Source organism: Oreochromis niloticus, linkage group LG15, assembly GCF_001858045.2.
Source record: "Oreochromis niloticus isolate F11D_XX linkage group LG15, O_niloticus_UMD_NMBU, whole genome shotgun sequence".
NCBI lineage: Eukaryota > Metazoa > Chordata > Actinopteri > Cichliformes > Cichlidae > Oreochromis > Oreochromis niloticus.
Genome location: NC_031980.2, coordinates 12,221,497 through 12,243,608, shown reverse-complemented (window position 1 = coordinate 12,243,608; position 22,112 = coordinate 12,221,497). Strand labels below are relative to the sequence as shown.

Here is a 22,112-nt window from a genome sequence, read left to right as displayed (position 1 = left end):
AGTATTAGGCTGATCAGTAACACAAGTGTGAGCAGAACAATGTCTACATTAGCATTAGCTAAAAGCAACACTGCACCAAAGTAGCAAAGTTTTTTTTTTTTTTTTTTTTTTTTTAATTTGTTCATTTCAGGCACAACAATAAAGTTGAACATAAAGTGCACAAAAAACAAAAACAAACAACAAAATGTACCTGAAAAGGAGTGGGATGAAGAAAACTTATTAAATCCCACCCCTATATTCACTTATCAACAGAAACAATAAACTTCCCGCAGCTACGCCCAAGCAAAACAAATAGAACCTTCATAACTGAATACAGAATATATTAATTATAAATTGCGTTACCACAGGTAACAGGCAATAATAATTACAAGTAACAAACACACATACATATACATACATACATATATATCTACACACACATGTACATATATATACATACATACACACAAACTTTTTTTTTTTTTTTTTTTTTTTTTTTTTTTTCCCCCTTGGAATCCATACCAGCAATGGTAAGAGAACAGACATTTCAGAGCACACTAACACCATCATTGATTATACTGTGACCAGACCAACTGTTTGTAGAGAAATTTAAATCTATGAATATTTTTGCATTGTTTCAGTTGTAAACTCAGACTGTTCCAGATTTTCACACCACATACAGACACACAAAAACCTTTACGGGTTGTTCGAGTTCTGGGTAATTTGAATTGTCCAAAGCCTCTCACATTATAAGCCCTTTCTCGAATTTCAAATATAGATTGTAAATTTGCAGGTAGAAGTTTATTAAAGGCTTTGTATAAAATTATGGATGTATTGTAATTAACCAGATCCTGGAATTTAAGTAACTTTGCCTGAAGAAAGAGTTTGTGAGTATGATCTAGATAACCAGCCTTGTGAATAATACGCAGTGCTCGTTTCTGTACTGTGACTAATGGATTAGTTGTGTTTTTATATGTGTTTCCCCACACTTCCACACAATATGTAAAATATGGAAGAACCAGAGTACAGTACAGAGTACGAAGTGCATCTTTATCAAGGTATGGTTTCACTTTATTCAAAACTGCGAGGCTTCTGGAAATTTTGGTTTTTATGTGTCTGACGTGGGGTTTCCATGAAATTTTGTTATCAATTATGACTCCCAAAAATTTGTTTTCACTCACATTATCAATGGGTACACCTTCTATAGTAATTGGTAATTCTATATTATATTTTAAATTACCAAAAAACATTGCCTTAGTTTTATTTATATTTAATGATAATTTATTTATATCCATCCATTTTTTAATTAATTTTAGCTCCCTGTTTACGGTCATTACAAGATCGGTATAATCATCGCTACTGAAAAATATGTTAGTATCATCTGCGAACAGTATGAGTTTAAGTACTTGAGAAACATCAAAAATATCATTTATGTAAACATTGAAAAGTTTTGGTCCCAACACTGACCCTTGGGGAACACCACATGTAATACCAAGTTTCTCTGAATGGAGAAACTTGCAAGCACATGACTGCTGACCATGTGATATAACTTTCTCCACTATTCTGGATGTGTGACAATCACTATTGTGAATGTGGAGTCAGGTGAATAAGGCCCTAGTCAGCAGGATTAAAGCATGAATTAATGGGTTGGGGAGCTGTAAGAGCTGTAAGTGTGGCAGTGCAGTGTGGGGAAAAAATTACTTAGAAATAAGTTTGATGATAATTTGTTTTGTGAACTCTAGTAGATTTTCTCTCTTTAGAGATTAGCTGACCTGTGATGCTACTTTTGCTACTTTTTGATTTAGCCAACTAAGTTAAACATTGCAAACCTATCAGTGTAGCCTATACTAAACTTGCTGATATTTTCATGCAACCTTTGAAAAACACAAAATGACCATACTTTAATTTGTTTTGCAAAATGCTTCACAAAAATATAATTTAGCAACACGTCATGTAAAGGTCTAATAACTGATTCAAAATTCATGACAACTTTAAATGTAAGATTTGAACTTCCAGTTTATAAAATGTCACTTGCTGAGAAGTTCTTAGCTTTGAAAAAAAAAAAACTACATACTGCTTCATCTATCAGTATCACACATTAACATTTTTTCCTCTCCTAAGGAAATTCAGCAACTGTACATTTAGCTCATGGATACATTTTGTAATAAACTACACAGAAACATTTTGTGTGTTTCCTGATGCTTGTTGATCTGTTTAAAATGTTTCATTTAAAATGATCTTGCAATTAAAAAAAACATGACTAAGTTTATGCTCACTCCTCATCCGTAGCTAAATGCTTAAGTACGGCATACATAACTTTAGGTCTGCACCATAAATGCATCACAGGGAAGAAAGGGATGTGTTGAAGGTGTAAGCAGGCTGTGGGATGCCATTATGTTTGTATTAATGAGCAAGTATCTCCATGTCATCGCTGGAAGAATGCCAGGTTGCAGTGCATGAAAAATTCACGCATTCAGCAACATTATGCAATAACCTGCCTATCAGATGTAATCACTCATTAACTAAAGGTGCCGCAATGCAATTCCAATTGTTGCTATCTAACTTTAACCTTTGTTAGTCACACAGGCCTAGATACTGGTTCTCAACCATCTGGCAATCACTGGTCATAGGGGAAAAATGTGCACTCCTCAACCAGTTGGCAGAAACCGCATGATTGCTTTGGTTGCTAGCAGATTGTTGTGGTTGCCCATTGTTGGTGGGCAACGGTTCGGCTTGTCTACGAATACTCCTCAGCTACTCATCAAGCCACAGTGAAAAAAGAGAAGTGTGACAAAAAACCATAAACTGAGACAGTGTGCCTTCAAAGTAAAAGAAATTTCTCAATTGCAATGGTAAGGTATGGCTTTTACATTGAAAGTGAACATTTCCTGGTTCTGGTTTGCATTCCAGTTTTTACAGTTTTACTACCACCTGGCAAGTAGTTGGCAAATGCTTGCAAACTACAGGCAACCTTTTAGGAATCTAAGCAATTAACAGGGCATGGCTGTATATTGAATTGACTGTATATTGACTACATATTATATATTGAATATATAATGTATTGGCTGTGTATATATAGAGTCTTGTTTACAAAAAAAAATATAGCAAATTCATATAGGTGCAAGCATGCCATTGCTCTGACACAGCAAGATTCTCATTCTTTACACTGCATATAGATTTATCATTTTTTCAGATGTTTTTTCCAACTATGGAAAGCTTTTTCATAACTTCAGATGGATATTAATTCTGCATCATTGATCCTTAAGCAATGAAAACAATTTTTACAGTTGTACGTTGTCAAAGCAACTGCTAGATCCATTTTAAAAAACATACATTAAATTCAATTTAAATGCAGAATTGATGCGAGCCAGAGTTTCTCTTGGGGGGAAAAACCCGCTGTTCTATTTTAATGAAACTTTTTCATCGACTTACTTTTTCATAACAGCTCAAGCACATTTGGAGATGGTTGAGTGCAAGTAAAATGTATACTTTGCCACAAGTAGGCAGTTCTTAAATGTAAAAACTGAGTACATAAGCATAACCTGACACACATTTAAACAGGTAAATAATTCAGTGTGAGTCATAGCTTTTGTTGTTCTTGCACCTGTTCCACATGTCCACAGGCTACTTAATTACCAGGGTATTTGATCTACTTCATCACTGTTTGTACCAACACACTTTAGGGCCAGTGCGATACACCCTGCCACCACAAATGTGATCACATTACAAAAACACAAAGAAAGGGCAGTGATGTGTAATGGCCTCTTTGCTGTAGTGACATATAGACCGTGTTTTATTTGTTTTCTCATGTGGCTGAGAGATTTGCTTTCATATTCGGCCCATCATGAGGTACACTGTGTGGGAGTTATTGAGCACTGAACAGTGACAGGTTATATGATAGCATATTCAGTGTTCTGAACCTGAGGTCGGTGGTGTCTCAGTGCGTAGAATGTAAGACTGAGATAGAAGCCAAAGGCAGGATGCCTGAGGCAGACTTAACGGTAAGCAAGCGACAACTCAATATCAGCAATAAACAGAATTCTAAAAGGTCCAGAGGCACAAGGAATAACCTAAGCGACCGAGCTCAGGAACATAACAGACACCTAAACAAAGGAAAAAGGACTATGTATACGGATAGGGCTACCTGGAATTAGACACAGATGAGGACACAGGGGAGGACAAACAAAGCAGGAAACAAAGCCAAAAGCAAGACAAAAAAACCCTAATTTTTTAGGTGCTTTCAACTGATCCTTCCTGTCCAGCAACATATATAATAATATGTATGTGTTAGTCCCCATAGGGAAATTACTCCTCTGCATTTAACCAATTCACCCAGTGAAGCAGTGGGCAGCCACCAGTGCAGCGCCCAGGGAGCAGTGTGTAGGAACGGTACCTTGCTCAGGGGTACCCCTGAGGTGAAGTTAAACCCCCGACCTTCCGATCATGGGACAACCACTTTACCTACTGAGCTATCCATAAATGTAAAAATAGTATTCTCTGATCAATTGAGAGTGGTTGCAAGAAGTTACTGGCAGCTGCTGTGAAATGGAATGCTAAAGCCGAAAAATGGAAACAGAGGCAATTCACCTTCAAAGTAAAACTTGTGCATTTTGAAATGCGTCTACTTTAGCATTAAGGGATACATTTTATTTTGAAGACAAACAATCTCCATTTGCAGTTTGCATCACACATTTTTGAGTTTGCTCCTTGGTAGCTAGCTAGCAATTAAATGTAGACTAGCTGCTGTTTTTCACACAATCGTAACAATCTGCTAGCTACCAAAACAATCAGATGGAGGAATTTTGTGCAACACTTTCCTTGTGACCAGTTTCACTCAGTGATAGACAGTTATCTCCAGCAACCACTCTTAAACCAGTTGGCTAATATACAATTTCCCTAGTGGCCAACTGTACCAAGGGGTCGCTGACCAGCCTGTGTGACTGAGGCGTTTACAGCTAAACAGATAAACCTGGCTTAATTTTTGCTTTTTTTTCAGTGCAAAATGAAAATTGTGTCAATAATAAGGAGATTTTGTCTATGGTCCCCACACGTGTCTTTACAAATCTAATGTTCTCTCTTTTTTCCACTCCGCCTCTCTGTCCTGGCATAGTTTGAAATAAAGCAATCAGTCAAAACAAACACATTTACATATAATTCTTTGTTTTGTCCTGCAAAGGAATGTGTCTGATACAAAGCTGTAAGAGTGCTTTATGTATATGCATCAAAGCAGTAAAAGGAGCTAAACTGCAGGACCACACTCAGATTGCCATGGCATGCTGATGGGCAATAAAGCAAGACATAATAGCTTTTTCTATCATTTGCGGTTAAAAATTCTATTAAGCTCATTTGCGTGTGTGAAAAGGCGACAGGGTGTATTGATTGCATCCCCATGAATCAATAGATCATCTTTGAACAATCCGGTGATGCGTTCAGTGAATCTGCTCATTTTTGTATTAGTGGCAGCAGAGTGCTTGGCAGAGACTTTCTGGCGGATCACGGGGGCCAAATCACACACTCCTGTCAGCTGTAACATTTCCATTTCACACTATCCTCCAGCTGCACTACCTGCCGCTGCAGTGGATTAGAGCATCTTTGTGAACCCTCTGTCTGCCTTGGAAAAAATATTTTACATTTCAAAGCTGAGCTCACCTCTTCTCAAGTACACCTGAGCCAGACATTTTGCCATAGTCACACCTTAAATTGAGAAAGAGAAGGAAAATTAATACAAATTGAAAGGGAAGGGAGCTGAATCATGAAGCAGATGAAAGTAAATTGTTTGCAGGACTTCAATCAATAATGAATGCCACCTTTGAAGTGCTAAAAAAAGTGAGCCAGAACATGATAGGCCTTGCTCAGTTCAATTATTCAGCACTTGCAACACGTGCTACAAGGGTTGAAAGGAAATGACAGACCATTTAAGTAGCACTGGATATATTGATCACCCCTGTCTGGTAAAGGAAACAGTGCAGTGGGTTATTAGTAATAATGCTCAGTCTCAGAAGTTTCTATTCATCTTCAAAGGAAAAAAAGTTTTCTGCACAAAGCCATCTATATCCACACAGACGTTTTTCTTTAGTCATGTCAGGCCTGTAGAGCTGTGCATGGAGTTATGCATTGGGGAGCCTGGCAGATACTCACTTTCACAAAGGCAGCACCTGCCAGCGCCTGAGGGGAAGCACATACTGTTTTTGTTTTTTTTAAAACCTGCAATTCAAAGAGAAGTCAAGTTCTGGAAGTCTAAATTTACCTCATTATTAAGTTTCGAAGCTCTGCTGACAAATGTAGCCTCACTTTCTACCGTAGTTTGAATTCATCACCACTGGCTCCAGAGGAAAGACAAAGTGAAAACAGAAGGTAAAGAAAGAACGAGAGATTAATCTAAGGAAAGGGGAAAAAACAATAGAAGACTGATTGCTGCTTTTGTTGTAGCTCATTCATTTAATGAGATAGTATTGGGGGGGTTTATGTTGAATTGGAGGTGTCCTCGTGTACATGTGTGTGTTTGTGCGTACTGCAGTCCTTCACTCTATTCTGACTTGTCAGGTTCAGTAGTCCTGTTGTGAAGATCACATTGTTGGCTGCGATCCCTGCAGATTTCCTCTGTGTGTGCATGTGTATTTGCGCGCGCGTGCATGGCAAGTGGTTAACTATTGTTTCCACGCTTTCGTTTTATGATATTGTATCTCCCTACGGGCTCATATCCAGGCTGCTGTTTGTGTGTATGCCTTTCCTTCCTTTTGATGCTCTCTTTGAATATTTATCACCCTGTATGTCACATATGCAGTAGAAATATAAGATGCAGCTTTATTTTCAGTCTGTGAGTTATCTGAGGTACGCGTTTGTGTAGCTGTAAACATTGTTTGTCACCACTGTATATGACAGAAATGCCATATGGTTGGGCTCGATGTGGACACACGTTCTTCATGTGTGGCTGACTGCTCTGCGAACAACACACTTTTATGAGGGAAACTTTTTAAATTATTCAGCAGCTCTAATTGACCACCTGAATGGGGACTGTACTGAGTTTCTACCCACTGTAGCATTTTATGAGGTGTCCTTGGGCAGTGAAGAAATCCATCTTATGATCTAAAGTTTGCAATAGGGAGGTACCGTTATGTTGGTAATTCTTCAGGGGGTTCTGGATGGAGGCAACGCATTATATCAAAAAATGTTTTGTGTATGTTTCCTAAACGTTCCATAACATAAAATGAAATTCTCTCCTGAAAGCATTATGTTGATGGATCATCAGTCTGTCTGTCTGTCAATCCCATTTTTATGAACACAATATCTCAGGAAAGCATCGAGGTAGTTTCTCCACAGTTTGCACAAATATGAATATTTAAGCTTCATAGCACAAGTTACTACACCGATGTCTGACACGATAGAATATAAAATGACATTTTATGCCCAAAATACCAACGGTAGACTTCACCGTGATGTCACACTTTCATGGACATGATTAAATGCCATAACTTGGGTACAGAAGAGGAAATGTGACCATATTTCACATTTCGTCAGATACTGAATTGGTGCCGTCAATCTTTGTTGCCGATTCTGAAAATGTGCTGACTGTAAATCTGATTTGTGGCTAGGTTGAAGATGCATGTGCAGCACCCACTTTTTTTGTAGTGTCTTTATAGTAAAAATCCACATTTAATGCAGTCATGGCTACAGCAGTATCTTTTATAAGAATTAGCTGTACCTCATTTGGACATAATTTATAGGTAGAATAAATAGTAGATGGATAGATGTTTAATTTACAGAGTAGTTATGACCAGTGTGGAACAGTTTTGTGTTAACTGTTAGAAATTTTCATGCTTAATAGCAAAGTATTTTAAAATAGGCAGCAAAACTTAATTCCTATTGCTTATCTGCTGTGAAAATTAGTTATCACAGCAGAAGCAAAAATCATTTCACAGATGCACACATCCAAACTAACCGGGGGGTTGAGACACTAATTACTTCGTTTAAGATGCAGCATATGGCAGAGTGAGCTGGTGACAAAGGTAGTGAAGTACTTTCTCATTGTCTGTCACCACGAATGTCCAACAAAGGTAGAAAGAGTGCCAAAGTGATATGGATCAAATTAGACACCTGCAGTGGCCAAAAAAGCTCAGTTCACTGCTGCTTACATCCAAAAAAAGATGAGATGCTGTGTAAAATCAAATGAAACCGGCACAGGACTTGTTAATCATTAAAATCCCATGTATTTAATGAAATATGGAACAAGACGACAAATCAAATTTTAAACTGCAAAATGTTTTTTTAATAACAAAGACAGAGACATGTTAACATATTATAAATATATAGATAGATATATTTTTCCATTCAGCAATTCACAGCTTCTTTTGTCATATTTTCGTTTTCATAATGTGCAAAAAGCGATCGTAAGTTCACAGCTCTACACTCCTGGTGAACTAGTTTAGCACACTTTTATAATAAAGAAATTATGTTGTTACACACAGTAAATTTGGCTTGGCATTGTATTGCTGAAACAAGCAAAGCCTTAAAAAAAAAAGGAGGGTTGCATTTAAAAAGGTTTAAACTGGGACATGTATGTTTGCATGTGTTTTTTTCAAATGCAGTGATGCGAGCGCTCTATTCCAGCATGTAAAACAAAGATAAACAGATGGGCAGCACAGGAGGAACAAAAGACAAGTGACACAATGCCATTATTGACTCTTTTGATTTCTGTTTACAATGCATGGCTCTTTGTTGCTCTTTTCCTACAGACTCATTGGGACTTTCTGTATGGTGCTTCAGAAAGTGGCTGAAGAGGGACATCTAGAGCTGACTGACACACTCATTGATGATAACAACACATCAATAAAGGTAAACTCTCACATTAGAACAGTCTACAGACACAAATCAATGTGAACCAGTCACAATATTTAGACAGCATTTTCATGTTCCATTTAATTGGAAACCTATAATGTTGGGCCTTCAATAGTTTTATTTCAGTTTATGTTGGGATTCATTCATAAACCCATATTTTATCGACAAGACAACACAGATAACATATCAGATGTTTAAACTGAGAAAATAACAGAAAAAATAAAAGCCATTTTGAAGTGATTGGCAGCAAAACATTGAAACAAAAGCAGTAACAGGGCAACAAAATGAAAAGTAAGTTCGTCTCGAGGAACATTTTGCAGCTAATTAGACAACAGGTCAGCGGCGTGTTTAAGTATAAGAAAAGCATCTTAGAGAGGCAGAGTATCTCAGAAGTAAAGATGGACAGAGGTCCATCAATCACCAGTAAACATTAAAATCTGGTTATTTTTTCTTAATTTGGATTGAAAAAAAAAAATTGTGGATAGAAGTCGGCTTGTTCGCTAATGATCCTACTAAATCAGTGACATCTTTTTCAGTGGTAACAAGAAACTTTTGAGAAAATAAGCTTGGATAAACCCACAATATGTTACCCAACATCAACAAATGGCAAAATTAGCCATTTGTTGCTGAAAGTATAGCGTTTTGCCATAAAATAGGTAAATATTATTACAAAGATGTTATAAATGTCTTTGCTTTATGAACTGATCACATGTCACTGTTGAGTTTACATATTGTTTAGATTTTTCCTAGTGGCCAAAAGTCACTACAAAGTAACACAGGCAGTAACTAGGATAGGCTCCATCTTTAGCCTCACTGAACAGGCCAGCAACATGTGCTGCAAACTTTCAAATATCTTTATTTTAAATTCAAGCAGAGACTCCAAAGTGCCCAAAGGCACAAAATGTGTCAATGAGTTTGAGGGTAAAATGCACAAGAAATCTAAAATAGATTTCATTGAATATACAGTCATGAAAACATGCCTTTACTCCATGGTTACCTTTAGTTAGGTAGCTGAAAGAACCTGATAAATACAGCTGAGGTTAAAACTGAGCCTAAATTGAACATCTAGTTTTCTAAATTGTTAAGTCCCCCCCACCATGGTGGAGGCAAAGGTAGGAAGGAGACAGCAACACCGGACAACCACAATCAATGAAGGAGGAGGACAACAGGACAGTTAAGAATCAGGCAGGATTTATTGGTTGCTTGCCTTGATAGTCAGACTTAACAAAAGAAAAAGGTGGGGGAGGAGGACTGGGCGGTTGAGCCAAATTAAAGAAATTAATAAAACAAAAAGAGGTCGATAGCTTCCAGGGCGTAACTAAAACAAAAATGCAAAACCAAAGGCCTACCTAGCTACTCGACACAAGGTCAGTGAAAACATACAAAAGTGGCATCAACCGCATAACCTAGTGTGCCTAACAGTTTAAAAACTGCAGCCAGTGTATAGGGTACCCCAGCTTACCTGTCCAGCCTCCCACAACACACTATACAAAGAAGCCTTCACACAAATGTTTGTTATAAAGCAGAAGCCAGCAGCCACCAGCTGGCCAGAGAGCTGCTCATTTGTAGTGATCCTCAGAGAGTGATTGGCCAACTGTGCCCAGACCAGCCAATAGACACATGCCAATCAACTTTGAACTGGCCAATAGGTGGAGGCCTGACACCTGAAAAATAAAAAGAACACAAAAGCAAAGCCACATCTCTTGGCACGTAACAAAATTATAAAACTTACCATACAGCACTAGAATTGAAAGGCATTGTATTAGCTTCCAAAGTGCATCCACAAGCAAATAGGGGACCATTAAATGGAGAAATCACTCTTGAATTCCACCTGCACTGCTGACAATAAGCAATGTAACAGTCATCACTTGGCCTATAAAGGCACAAGCATTAAGGACCCTCACATCAACAAGGATCTGATGGAAATACAAGTGTGTCGTAGCAACATCAGCACATTTGCATTTAACATGAATCCAGATATTAACTATTGATTGGAAATTTTATTTAAAACCGCTCAACCGAGAGCAGTTCAGTGGTGAGGTTGAGTGTGAGGCTGATTTAGCAGCGAATGCATAATGTAAGAGTGAATATGTATATGGAAATGAGGGCAGCACAATTGAGTGTGTGAGAGAGAAGCCAACCATATGAGCTTTCAAACCACCCCAGTGTGCAGAATGGTGTTCCTGGAACCGGGAGCACTGATGTGATGCTTCTGAGATGATGACACGCAGCATGGGAGAGCTTCAGGGTTTACACACATTGCACACATTGACGCACATATCCATATGTGCAAGTCGCTTCTCATGAAAACAGGAGAATTTTATCACAGTGCATCCCTGTAGCAAAGAACTGGTAAAACTAAGCCAGACATAACCTGAGAGCAACACTTTTACTTGCAACCCGGCACTGGTGTGGTTGCCATAGAAACAAATCGAACTCCTCGCGGACCACAGCCATCGCCTTGTGAGGATATAAGGAAGAGCTAGCGAAACGGAGAGAAATGGAGGAGAAAGGAACCGAGAGCCCCATGTACGTTTTTTCCTCATCCATCTTTGTCAGTAGAATAAATTGGCTGCTCTGTAAAAAAGATCAGGTCGTTGTCAGGAGGCTAAAACTTGTCCAAACAAGACTCCCAAGAAGGCACTAAAGACACACTAAAGTGTCACCCATGTTTCTGACCTGGATTAAACAAGCAGTTAGTGTCAGTCTGAATTCCCCCAACAAATACCAAGCAGAAGACATCATTTATTGTCCTGTCAAGTTTGTTTCTACCGTCAAGAGCTTTTTCTACACAATTAAACTGATATAGGCATGTCAAGACTATGTATTATAGCGTTGTCTCTCGTTTTTTGTTGTTGTTGTTGTTGTTTATTTCAGTGAACTACAAGCTCAGTTTGACTTGTGTGTTGGTTGTAACATAAAAAGATTCACTTATGGCTCAGTGGTTGGTGCACCCTGTCAGTCAAAGCTGCCTCTCAACTAATAATGACATATATAAATGAGTGTGTTAAATTTGCTAATGGGTCCAAAATCTGTCATACAGTGACATGATATTGATGGCCGTGTGAGTATGTTCTAATGTCTGGATACACTGCCATTCTAACAAATGATAATTATATATGTAGCAAGGGCACAATGACTTTTGGCTGTTTCTCAGTTAGAGATATCACAAGTGATTATATCTGATTTTCACAAAGGGATAATTAAGTCCCTACAACAGCTGAGAGAAGACTGAGATTTGCTTAGCAAATGAAGTCTCATATCAGAGGAAACAAAGACGCATTTAAAAGATACTATAAAAATGTCAGTCTGTGGAGAACAGTAGAGTTTATAGAAGTATATGTGTTTGGAGACGACACTGTTAAAAGATGTTTTAAACTTTATTTTGGGGAAAAGTTAAAAAAGTGTTTTTCAGACCTAACTCCTAACCATTAAAACTGAAGAGAGATTTTAGATATTAGATAATGCTTCAAATTAAATGACCAGATAAGTGCTTGAAGTCATGTAAAGATAAGCTGTACGTCTTGCTTCTGACAGATTGACTATGATTTTATCCAAATACTTTGAAGCTTTGTAACACCGTTTCAAGTAAGCTCATTTTCATTCATTCACTGTTTCATTTCCAGACCAATGTTACCATAGAGATCAGGTACCAGCCGATGGATGGCATGGTTGGAGTGTGGAGTGACGGGGACTTCTTGGATGTTCCCGACGACCGTGATGGGACGTTTTCCTTTGAAACAGATAGCTTGCTGTCAGGACAAAGCCACGGGTCAGGGACGTCCCCTGGACGATCTTTACATGGATCCATACCAACCTTCAGAAAGTAAGTCAAACATAAAACCATCTCTACATTAGAACATAATACATTACAAATCAACTACTCTTAATTTGCCTTTCAAGATTAATGTGTTGGCTTCCCAAACAAGATATATTGTTTTAATTACATGATTCACTTTTTAAGAAGTCAGTTCCAGTAACAGCACTACTGACTCACACGTGGGTGAGAATTACTGACTAGTTCATGCAACATCTGTTATGATTATAGAGAGAAATAAACAAGAATTAATGAAGACTTTATCGTTCCACAAACGAGCTATTATAGGTGATCAGCTGATCATCAGTCTATGGTGTAGACTTGACTGTTGTTATTGTTTTTGCAAAGTTTCAATGAAATAAGCAAAGTATTCAAGGCAGAACTAGCAGCTTAACCCCTCCGGACAGTTACATAACTGTAAAGCCAAAAGGAACAACCTTTGGCCCCGTGTAGAAAAGATATAAATTTACTCAATTTAATACCACAGCAGTGAAGAACAACAATTGCTGGATTCTTTAGTCTCAGTAGTACTAGGCAGCTCTTTTTAACATAAATGACCTAATTGCTGTCCAGAGACTCCAGACTGAAAGACGTTAGAAGTTGTTTTGCATATTTGGCACAGAGTACAGCTTTGTAGGTCTATAAGAAGTTTGCAGTGTCTGATAAAGGAGGCAAGAAACGGTAATGCGGTAAAAATGCAGTAGGTTATGAACGAGAAGCCAACATGGAAGCTAGAAGTGTCTTTTATTGAGTGTTTTAGTTGAATTGTTACAGTTCTTCCTACATAACTGCAATATATCTTGTTAAATTACCATCTTCTACTGGTGTTATATGTCATGCCCCATTTCCTGTCTGCCTCTTCACTGTCTGATAACAGACAAAAGTAATCTTAAAACACCTGACAAGAAGTGTTTAATTTCATTGATTACACATGAGTAGAGTGCAGCGTCCACTATACGGGAAAATGTATGAGCATCATGAAGTTTAATCTCCACATATTGCTGTTGTATAATAGTAATAGTTATGTTGGGTCACAGGATCCATGTGCATATAAACTTTTCCATTTTTTTTTATCCATGCTGGCATCTTTTTCCTGAAAACCTTTTGCACACCTGACACACACGCAAATGTATGTATGCCTGTTTTAAGAAAAAATATAAAGATCCTCATCTACTGTATAAGCAGAATCAATAATGTCATTCCTAACAATAAAATCGATTCCTATAGACAAGTAAACGCAGGCCATACAACATCAGATAGATTTAGTATAGAAAGCTCTAAGAGCATGTTCTGCCAAGGCTTTTTCTCTTTTGTCATCCTCTTCCTCTGCAGTTCTACTGTTGCGTTTTCGCTGAATAGCATGTGAAATAATCTGTGGGTTGTATTGATTTCCACTGAAACTATCAACACAGCCAAACCCCTAAACCCATCTTTGTGCTGTGTATTGAATGGGCGTGTATAAAAAGTTTGTGTGTAGCTTGCTGTTGTGCTCAAGTATTTGTCTGTTAATACTGAACACCTACGTTTACATTGTCTTACAGTATCAAATTGCTTGGAAACAGGGTTTCCAGCCTGAGGACAATGAGAAGAGTTGAATAGAAGTTATAGAGCATCCCATGAGTGTTATATAAGAAAGGAAGACTTTGGATATTGCTCAGAAAACAGAAATGAAAATACTGCTGTAGAAAAATAGTGTAAAAGAATTCAGTAGAAGTGGGAAGAAATTTGTGTTCACATTTGACATTTTTAACCAATAAACTGTGTGTGAATTTTTGCTACACATGCTTCAGGTGAACCGGCCTTCATGTTTCGTTGCTGAGGTTGCTACAAGCTGTCAGTCAGACCTTGTAACGAGGTGTCGAAAGGCTTTTTGTCTTGGGGGGAGAAAAGGTGAATGAGTTCCTGAGAAAGCCCAGACAAAAAGTTCAGCTCTAAACTGCTGCAAAATAGTGTGGCAGGATTGTAGGAGGATTTTTAATAGCCTTGCCACTTCTCATCCAAACCTATTAGTTCCTGAGTTACCGGCCGCTAAGTTTCTCTATGGTTGAGATGTTTTCAGAATTAAAATTCCCAAAGATATTTCACTGTGTCTTGAATTCTGATGCTCCAGAGCCGCTGTTAATTGTCCTTACTGTGGTAATGAAGTGTGGATGTGCAGGAGATGATAACCTGGAATGAGCCTCTCATTCCTGGAGAGTGGAGGAGGATTAGGAGGAGGAGATTGAGAATGTCATTAGCAGTTAAGCTTTAACAATGATGCTCGATTTTTATTTTTTTTTAAAGTTTTTAAGTTTGCAGCTCTATGTTTGTCATTTTTAACCCGTTTTTAGGGCAAATATTTCACATCTCACACCTCAGTAATTGTTAGTTGTCCTTCCCAGGTATTGATTATTAGCATTTCAGAACTTAAAAGGGTTTTTATTAGCTGCTGCTAGATTGAGACTTTAAATGCAGCACAATCTAATGTGAGTTACATTTAAAAAGCAGGAATTCAATTTCCTGTTCTGAGCTTAATTGTGGAAGAACAAACATGATCCTACACAGTGCTCAACCCACTGGTGCCTATTTCTGTTATATCAGCTGTAGCCTAAAGGTCATGTGTGCCTCGTACACGGGGGTTGGTGTTGGGAATTTCATCTTTACATCTTTCCAGCGCTTCTGTAAATGACAAATTGGATAGTGAAGGTATATGATTTCCTCTTCGTCTAATTAAATGAGTGAAAATTCACCCAGAGTTGGTACAGTACTGCTGCCACCTCTTCCTATCTCTCTGCAAAATCTCTGGGCCTGCAGGGTGATTTATGGCAGCACCTATAAAGCACTGCATGCTATCTGCAACACAACAATAAGCCAGCTTTTTAGGGGGTTTGTTATTTCTAAAAAGGTAAATCAAGTTCTCTGGGTTTCATTTAAGCAAATGTGTTGTTTAGAGCACAAGTAAGGAGCAGAGCAGATTTTAGGATAGATTTGATTCTCCACCTGTCTCCACAATACACATGAGGTTTACTTTGTTATCTGTTTCTTGACCAAACACCTTGTGATTAGTAAAAGAACTACAAATTGCATGCTGGTTGGCTTGATCAGTGGAGTAAGTTTATTAAGAGACTGCGAATAACTTTTTTTTCCTCTGCTTTGTTTTGACTTGTTTTATACTTTTTCTTCGGGCACCAGAAACTACGTTGTGGTATTTAGATAAATTTATGCACTACATGCTGTTTAGTTAAGGTAAGGAAAAGATTGTGATTTTGGTTAAAATGTGCCTTATAAGTCTGAATATTAAAAAAAAACTGACCCAGTGCGTGTGAGAGTAGGAATCCTTGAAATGCATCCATATGTGAAAGTTATGGAATAAGTGACCAGTGTCACTGCTGCCTAAACGCAGTGCATGAGGCACAGATCACAAAAAATACAATGACAAAATAAACTAAAATAAAATGAGATCTACAGACATCAAAACCTGGAAATAAAAGACCAGAACCGTAGTGCATAGGGCTAACAGAGCATTTTCTTCCTGTTGAAATAATGTTGAAATTCATAGATTAATTGATATTGCCCCACAGAAACAAATAGCTGTAAATTTTCATTGTGTTTATTCAGGCAGTTTGAATATGCATGCACCATTTGCACAACATCACCCTCCTGTCTTCGTTCCCACTGCAGCAAAAGGTAATTTGTTCAAGCAAGCGTTAATTTACTTGTGTTTTATTATTATTATCTGGTCTACTTGATTTTTTTCACCAGTGTAAATTGCAGCATCCTTAAAGACAGCCATGTTGTCACACAGCTGTGATCTATCCTCATACTGTGTGCCAGTGTGATTTCCTATCTCACTGGTCGCTGTGTCTTTAGGTCTGCTCACAACATCACTGACTCCCTGAGGAAACATTCATTAGAGCAGACATGTCTGCTAATACAAAAATCTGGTCTTCAGTATGCATATAATCATCGTATTCTGCCTTCTTTATTTGCGTAGGAACCTAAAAGGAGTGCTTGCATTGGTCCTGTTGATTGATCAGGCTTTTTCTAAGTCGTGATTAGATGTATAACTAACTGCCATCCCCCTAATTCTCACCTGATTGTAGTTATACCGGTACAGCTTACCTACTACACTTTCCGCTCTTGTGTTGCACAATAATCGATGAATGTTCTATTAATAACAAAGTGAATTATTAATTCTACTTATAGGTCTTAGTCTTTATCGATTCCATTAGTTATTCAAGATCAATTTTACTTAACCTAATAAAAAAAACTTACATAACCTTCCTGTTGTACTCTGGTCAATTATAAAAAATTTTAAAAAGCTATGAAACAAAGAGCATCGTTTAATAAGAGCACAAAATAAATTTAGGCAACACCTACAAGTAGATGAAGTTATTTTCTCTGTGGCTATGCTCCATCACAACGCAAATGGCTGGCATCAGTCAGGACATCCCTGGAGAACTGAGGCACTTAGCTAATCTAACTGCATGCAACACTGTCAGGGCTATTTACTTTTTTTGTTGTTTCAATTAGGCATACACGGACACAGAGAGTGCGCCTTTTGTTTTCAGTCATTTGAAGCGACTACCTCTATTAATGAAATGGAAATTTAAATGGGAAAGTGAATGAACAAGGGGGAAAACGACGCAGAAACAAGGAGTTTCTTCTCTTCATGATTTAGCACTTTTCTTAAGTACATTTATAATATCAGTCTTTGACCAAGTAACAAGGCAGACAGATTGAAATCCCTGTGGTTGTTTTTGTAAAAGCATTTCCCCAACAAGTGCAATTTCAGAATCTTGCTTTAAACACAATATTTCATACAGCATAAAATAAGATTTGAGCTCCAAGAGAATTTCAAATGATGACAGCATAAAAGGAATAAAAATGCTATAGATATATTGTCGCCCGTGGCCTCTAAGCATGCTGCAGTGTCTTTAATCTTACTGTTATTGGTATCAGATTATTTTTAAAACTGCCAAACTAGTTTGAGTCTTTTTGGCCTCCTTCTTTAGTAAAGTCCCTGGGAGGGAATTTGCAAAGTGTAGCATGAGGGGATGGGGGAGGGGGGGTTAAAGAATCTGTTGATTTTAAACACATTTACATTATATTTGATTGCTATTTCAAGGAGTGGGAGGAGCCACTGACTATTTAGTCAGGGGTTGCAACTCCTGTTGAGGACTAGTGTGTACCAGGTCATAGTGGAAAGTGGACCATAGTGACTTATTGTCAGAGGCCTCGTTTAAAGGGGTTTGGCTCAGTGCAAAGCAGTTTCTATTTAGTTTAGGATTATCTTTAAGTTAGAGGTGTTATTTTTACTTTGTTTATTTATAAAGTCTTTCTAGTTTTTTTCTTTAGTTGGCTGCACTTTATATATGACACATTAGATCACAGATGTGAAGGAGGAACTGGACTGTCAGCCTTCTGAACAATTTATTCTGCCTCTACCACATAGTCAGCCTCACACATAGAGTTCAAACAACCCTTTATTCTGTATTTCAAAATGAGCGATAGCAGAAAAGTGTATATTTACAGATTTATGTTCTAGACTCACACTCATTTCTGTTCAATATTATGTGGTCTGTGCTGCTAAAAGAAAGTGTAAAACATTTTTCTTGTAATCCCAGCCATTTAAAACACACGTGTTGGTGAACAGCAACTTTTCTGTTTTTTAACTTCAAACTAACATGGGATTTCTAACTTATTTTAGGTGTTTAATACTGCCAGAGGCACTGTTCTGGCACACACACACTGTAAACTTGCGACTGTACACTGTTGTCAGCAAAAACCTTCAGATCAGTGAATCAGAACATTGCCGCCACACTGCAATCACAGATACAAGATTAGTATTAAAAGATTAGTGACGAGCAATGTAAAAATCCAGAGGCTGGTTTGTCTTATCTATACAATTAAATGTAAACTGTAACTTATCATTTGAGGAACCTTATGCAAAGAAAGTTACCACATAAAAATGAGAAATATTAAGGAAAACATCTTGTAATATTCTCCTGTATCAGTCTGGGGTTCAAATGTTGAATTTTCAAGTCAAAGAGTAACTTTAATGCAATGTTTTAACTGAATGATATTTTTTTTCTCTTTACCCTTTCGCCTCTGTGTTTCCTTCTGTTGTGACAGATGATAATTTGCAGCCGTTGTAATTTAAATCTTTGGCATTACTTGTTTCTTTTCATGCACTGATATCCTCTTGAGGGATTGCAGCTCTCATCTCTGCTGTTTTGTTTTGCTGTGCTTTGCACTGGCTCTTATCTTCAGCCTCTGTGAAAGCGCTGGTGTGTAAATTTGTACTTTTTGCAAGTGTCTCTTGATGCTGGGTCTTTTTGTTTTCTTTTTTTTCAAAGCTGTGATGAAGGAGCAGATTACGATGATGACATAAAGACATCCCAGTATTTTTTTTGCATGTGTTTAATCCAGAAAGGAGTTGTAAGGTTGGACATCATAAAGAAGCTAAGGTTGCCAGTAAGTAAAACTGAAAGACGGCGCAAAGTGAATTCGGTGTTATGGGAGGTGGTCCAGCAAAACTCACATAATGACAAAGAGATAAAGGGACAATTCTCCTCATTCAGCTAGCCGATACAGGAAGTGACCAGGAAAATTAAGAAACACAAGAAGAGAACTAAAGATGTGGCAGACCACCACAATTGCATAAAACAAAATGTTTTCCTTTAAACATCAGCGGGAACATGCAAAACTCCTCAGCACAGCCTGAATTAAACTTTAACATCCAGAGATTTTCTTTTCCAGCCCAGTTGGTGCAATAAAAAAATATGAACAAATAATTAAATAAAAATGCTATTTTTGGAGTGGATATTAAAATTTTAAATGTGATGAATGTTCCTAGAAAAAATGCTATTGTGTACTATACATTCTAATACCCCTGCCCTTAATTTCAGTTTCCTCAGCACTTTTTATTTTCTTCTTTTTGTTTGAGTTCTCGGTTTGTGTTATGGGTCACATCTTCCTTCTTGATGCAGACACAGTGTTAAATAATAGACCAGTGATTTATTTATTTTTTTAAGTTTTGTTTGCTGTATATAGGCCACTAAGACTCAGAGGACTTTTTTGTGTAGGCAGGCTTTAAACTTGCATGAGAATTTAACTATGTGACTCTAATGGGGATAAAGTTATAAGCAAACATTTACTAGATCATGCATGCAAAGAATATCATTTAAGCAAATAAAGTGAGAACACAATGCACTTGACAAGATCTGTCTAAATCATGGGGATGATAAGAACACAGACGTTATCAATCAAATTAGAAAGCTGAAAAACAAAACAGTGCTTAATAGCCAAGGTAAGAAATCATGTATAGAGAACGAGAGAGTGAAAGTGAAAAGGGAGCACTGTTCAATAAGGTTTCAGGATAGAGTTCTTATTATCTCAGTTTCATTCCCTCGCAGTGTTATCAGGTAGTGCTGATCTTTGTCTGGCTCAGGTCCCGGGGATCCTGGGAGAAATGTGCATCCAATCCAATTCATGTGAGAAAGAAAGAAGAGATATATATGGAGGGAATCTTTGTGAGCCCCTTTCAGCAGAGCTCCCAGAGCAGAACTGACAGTATATGTTAGTTAAATATTAATTACTCCTGGGATATTTTCTGTCTTCACTTTATTTATTTGTTTTCATCTGAACTAAAGTTAAAACACATGAGAAACATACAGATGGATAGATGCAAACTAACTGTTCAGCTATTACTGTCTGGAGGAAACTGAGAGAGTATTGGATTAACCTCAGCAAACTCAGAAATCTAACAAATTTAATACTCACGAGTTAACTGAACGGTATTAAATGATTCATAAATGCACACTTACAGAGCTATGTTGTTATATACACTATGCTTCCATGTTGTTTACAACAAATTTTCACCCTACAATCCTGAACGTGACACCAGAAAATAAGACTCATCAGATCAAGCAATGCTTTTCCAATCTTCTGTTCTGCAGTTTTGGTGAGCCTCTGTGAAGTGTAGTCTCAGTTTCCTGCTTTTAGCTGACAGAAATGGCATTCGCTGCGGTTCCGCCCAGAGAACCACCGTGCACTGGATTTTTTGTCTTTTTTCCTCTTCTCTGTAAACGCCTAATCACCTGTACTACCCCACCAGCTAACATTACAGGAGTGATAGCAACTCATAACACACAATTTTTTGGTTTGTAATATTAGAAGCATTTAGTACAAAGACTATTTAAAGAAAGTGGAAATAGCCACCTTGGTGTCACCTGTCTTGAGCTTCAGCTTTGGCGTTTTACCATCACAAACTTGTTTTTAATTTTTTTTTGACATAGAAAATACTATACTTTGATAAGATGCTAGAGAGGAACAAGAGGTGGATCTGACAGAGAGTGTAAGAACTCTTTTCATGCCTAACGTTATCAGTCCTGCTCTAGTGAATGTTTTACTTTGTGATCATCCATCCAACCATTTATTTTCTTCCACTTATCCAGTTTTGGGTCACGGGGGACACTTGAGCCTGTCGCAGCTGTCATAGACGTGGATGCGCTACACCCTGGACAGATCACCAGACTAACAACAGGGCTAACATATAGCGACAGATTGCCACTCGTGCTACTTTTATGCCTAGTAAAAATTTAGATCACCAATTAACCTAACAACATGCATGTCTTTGAAATATGAAGCTGGATTACCTCGAGGGTAAGCCTGAGGAGAACATGCAAACTCCACACAGAAAGGCTCCAAGCCAGAGGCCCATAGCAAGAAACAAGTCCATTTTATACAGTCTATCTTTCAGGAGCACTCTCAAGTTGCAGTTCTGAAAAACAAACGCAGACAGAAAGCTGACTATAATCAAAGTCAGTATATTATTCTTGTGTTTTAGAGTAATACCATTGTTTGTCACTTATGAATACCAAGCAGGGGACACTGATGTGAGAGCAGATCAGTTCAGTGAGAAAAATACACATAAGCCCAGTTCAGAGCATAATCATCCAAACCAAGCCAGTGTAATTTGTTCACTAATGGCTGAGGGTATACTATGCAGTGACCTAAATCCTGACTGACAAATAGTTTATATAACCATATAACTGTATGTTATCCAGAAACTTCTGAATTTTACATGACAGTTATTCATTTTATCAGTGTAAACATTGTAAAAGTTAGATAGCTTGAAATGTTTTGCTTACAGATAATGTTTAAATCAAGCTTTTAGTGAATAACTTCAGTTTGTTCATTGATCTTTGCTGCAATTTAAATGTGTAAGTAGAGAGTTTATGGTTGTGTATGTATCAACGAGTTCTACTCACTCTCCTCAGATATACAGCCCAGTTTAGGCGTGCATGTACACATGTCTTTATGCTCCTTTGCCTTTAAAGTATGCAAAAGCTGTGCTCTTCATACATTAGTGGGCTTGTTCTCGTTGTATCTACTAATCTTGAATACACATCGCTTCGCATTCTGGGTGTTTACTTGTGTGTTGGGTTTGACTGCAGTGTAACTAGAGCAATAGGTTTTTTGCAGATCAAAGGAAACA

At 37.7% G+C, this 22,112-nt stretch overlaps 1 protein-coding gene across 9 annotated transcripts in view; it reads left to right on the top strand.

Moving 5' to 3' along the window:
• otofa (otoferlin a) overlaps positions 1-22,112 on the top strand; it is an 88,702-nt gene that overhangs the window by 33,536 nt on the left and 33,054 nt on the right. For all 9 annotated transcript variants that reach the window (XM_019346139.2, XM_019346142.2, XM_019346141.2 and 6 more), the window contains exons 4-5: positions 8,712-8,811; positions 12,441-12,640. In XM_019346139.2, the coding sequence (XP_019201684.1) occupies positions 8,712-8,811; positions 12,441-12,640 (300 nt within the window). The remainder of the gene's footprint in view (positions 1-8,711; positions 8,812-12,440; positions 12,641-22,112) is intronic.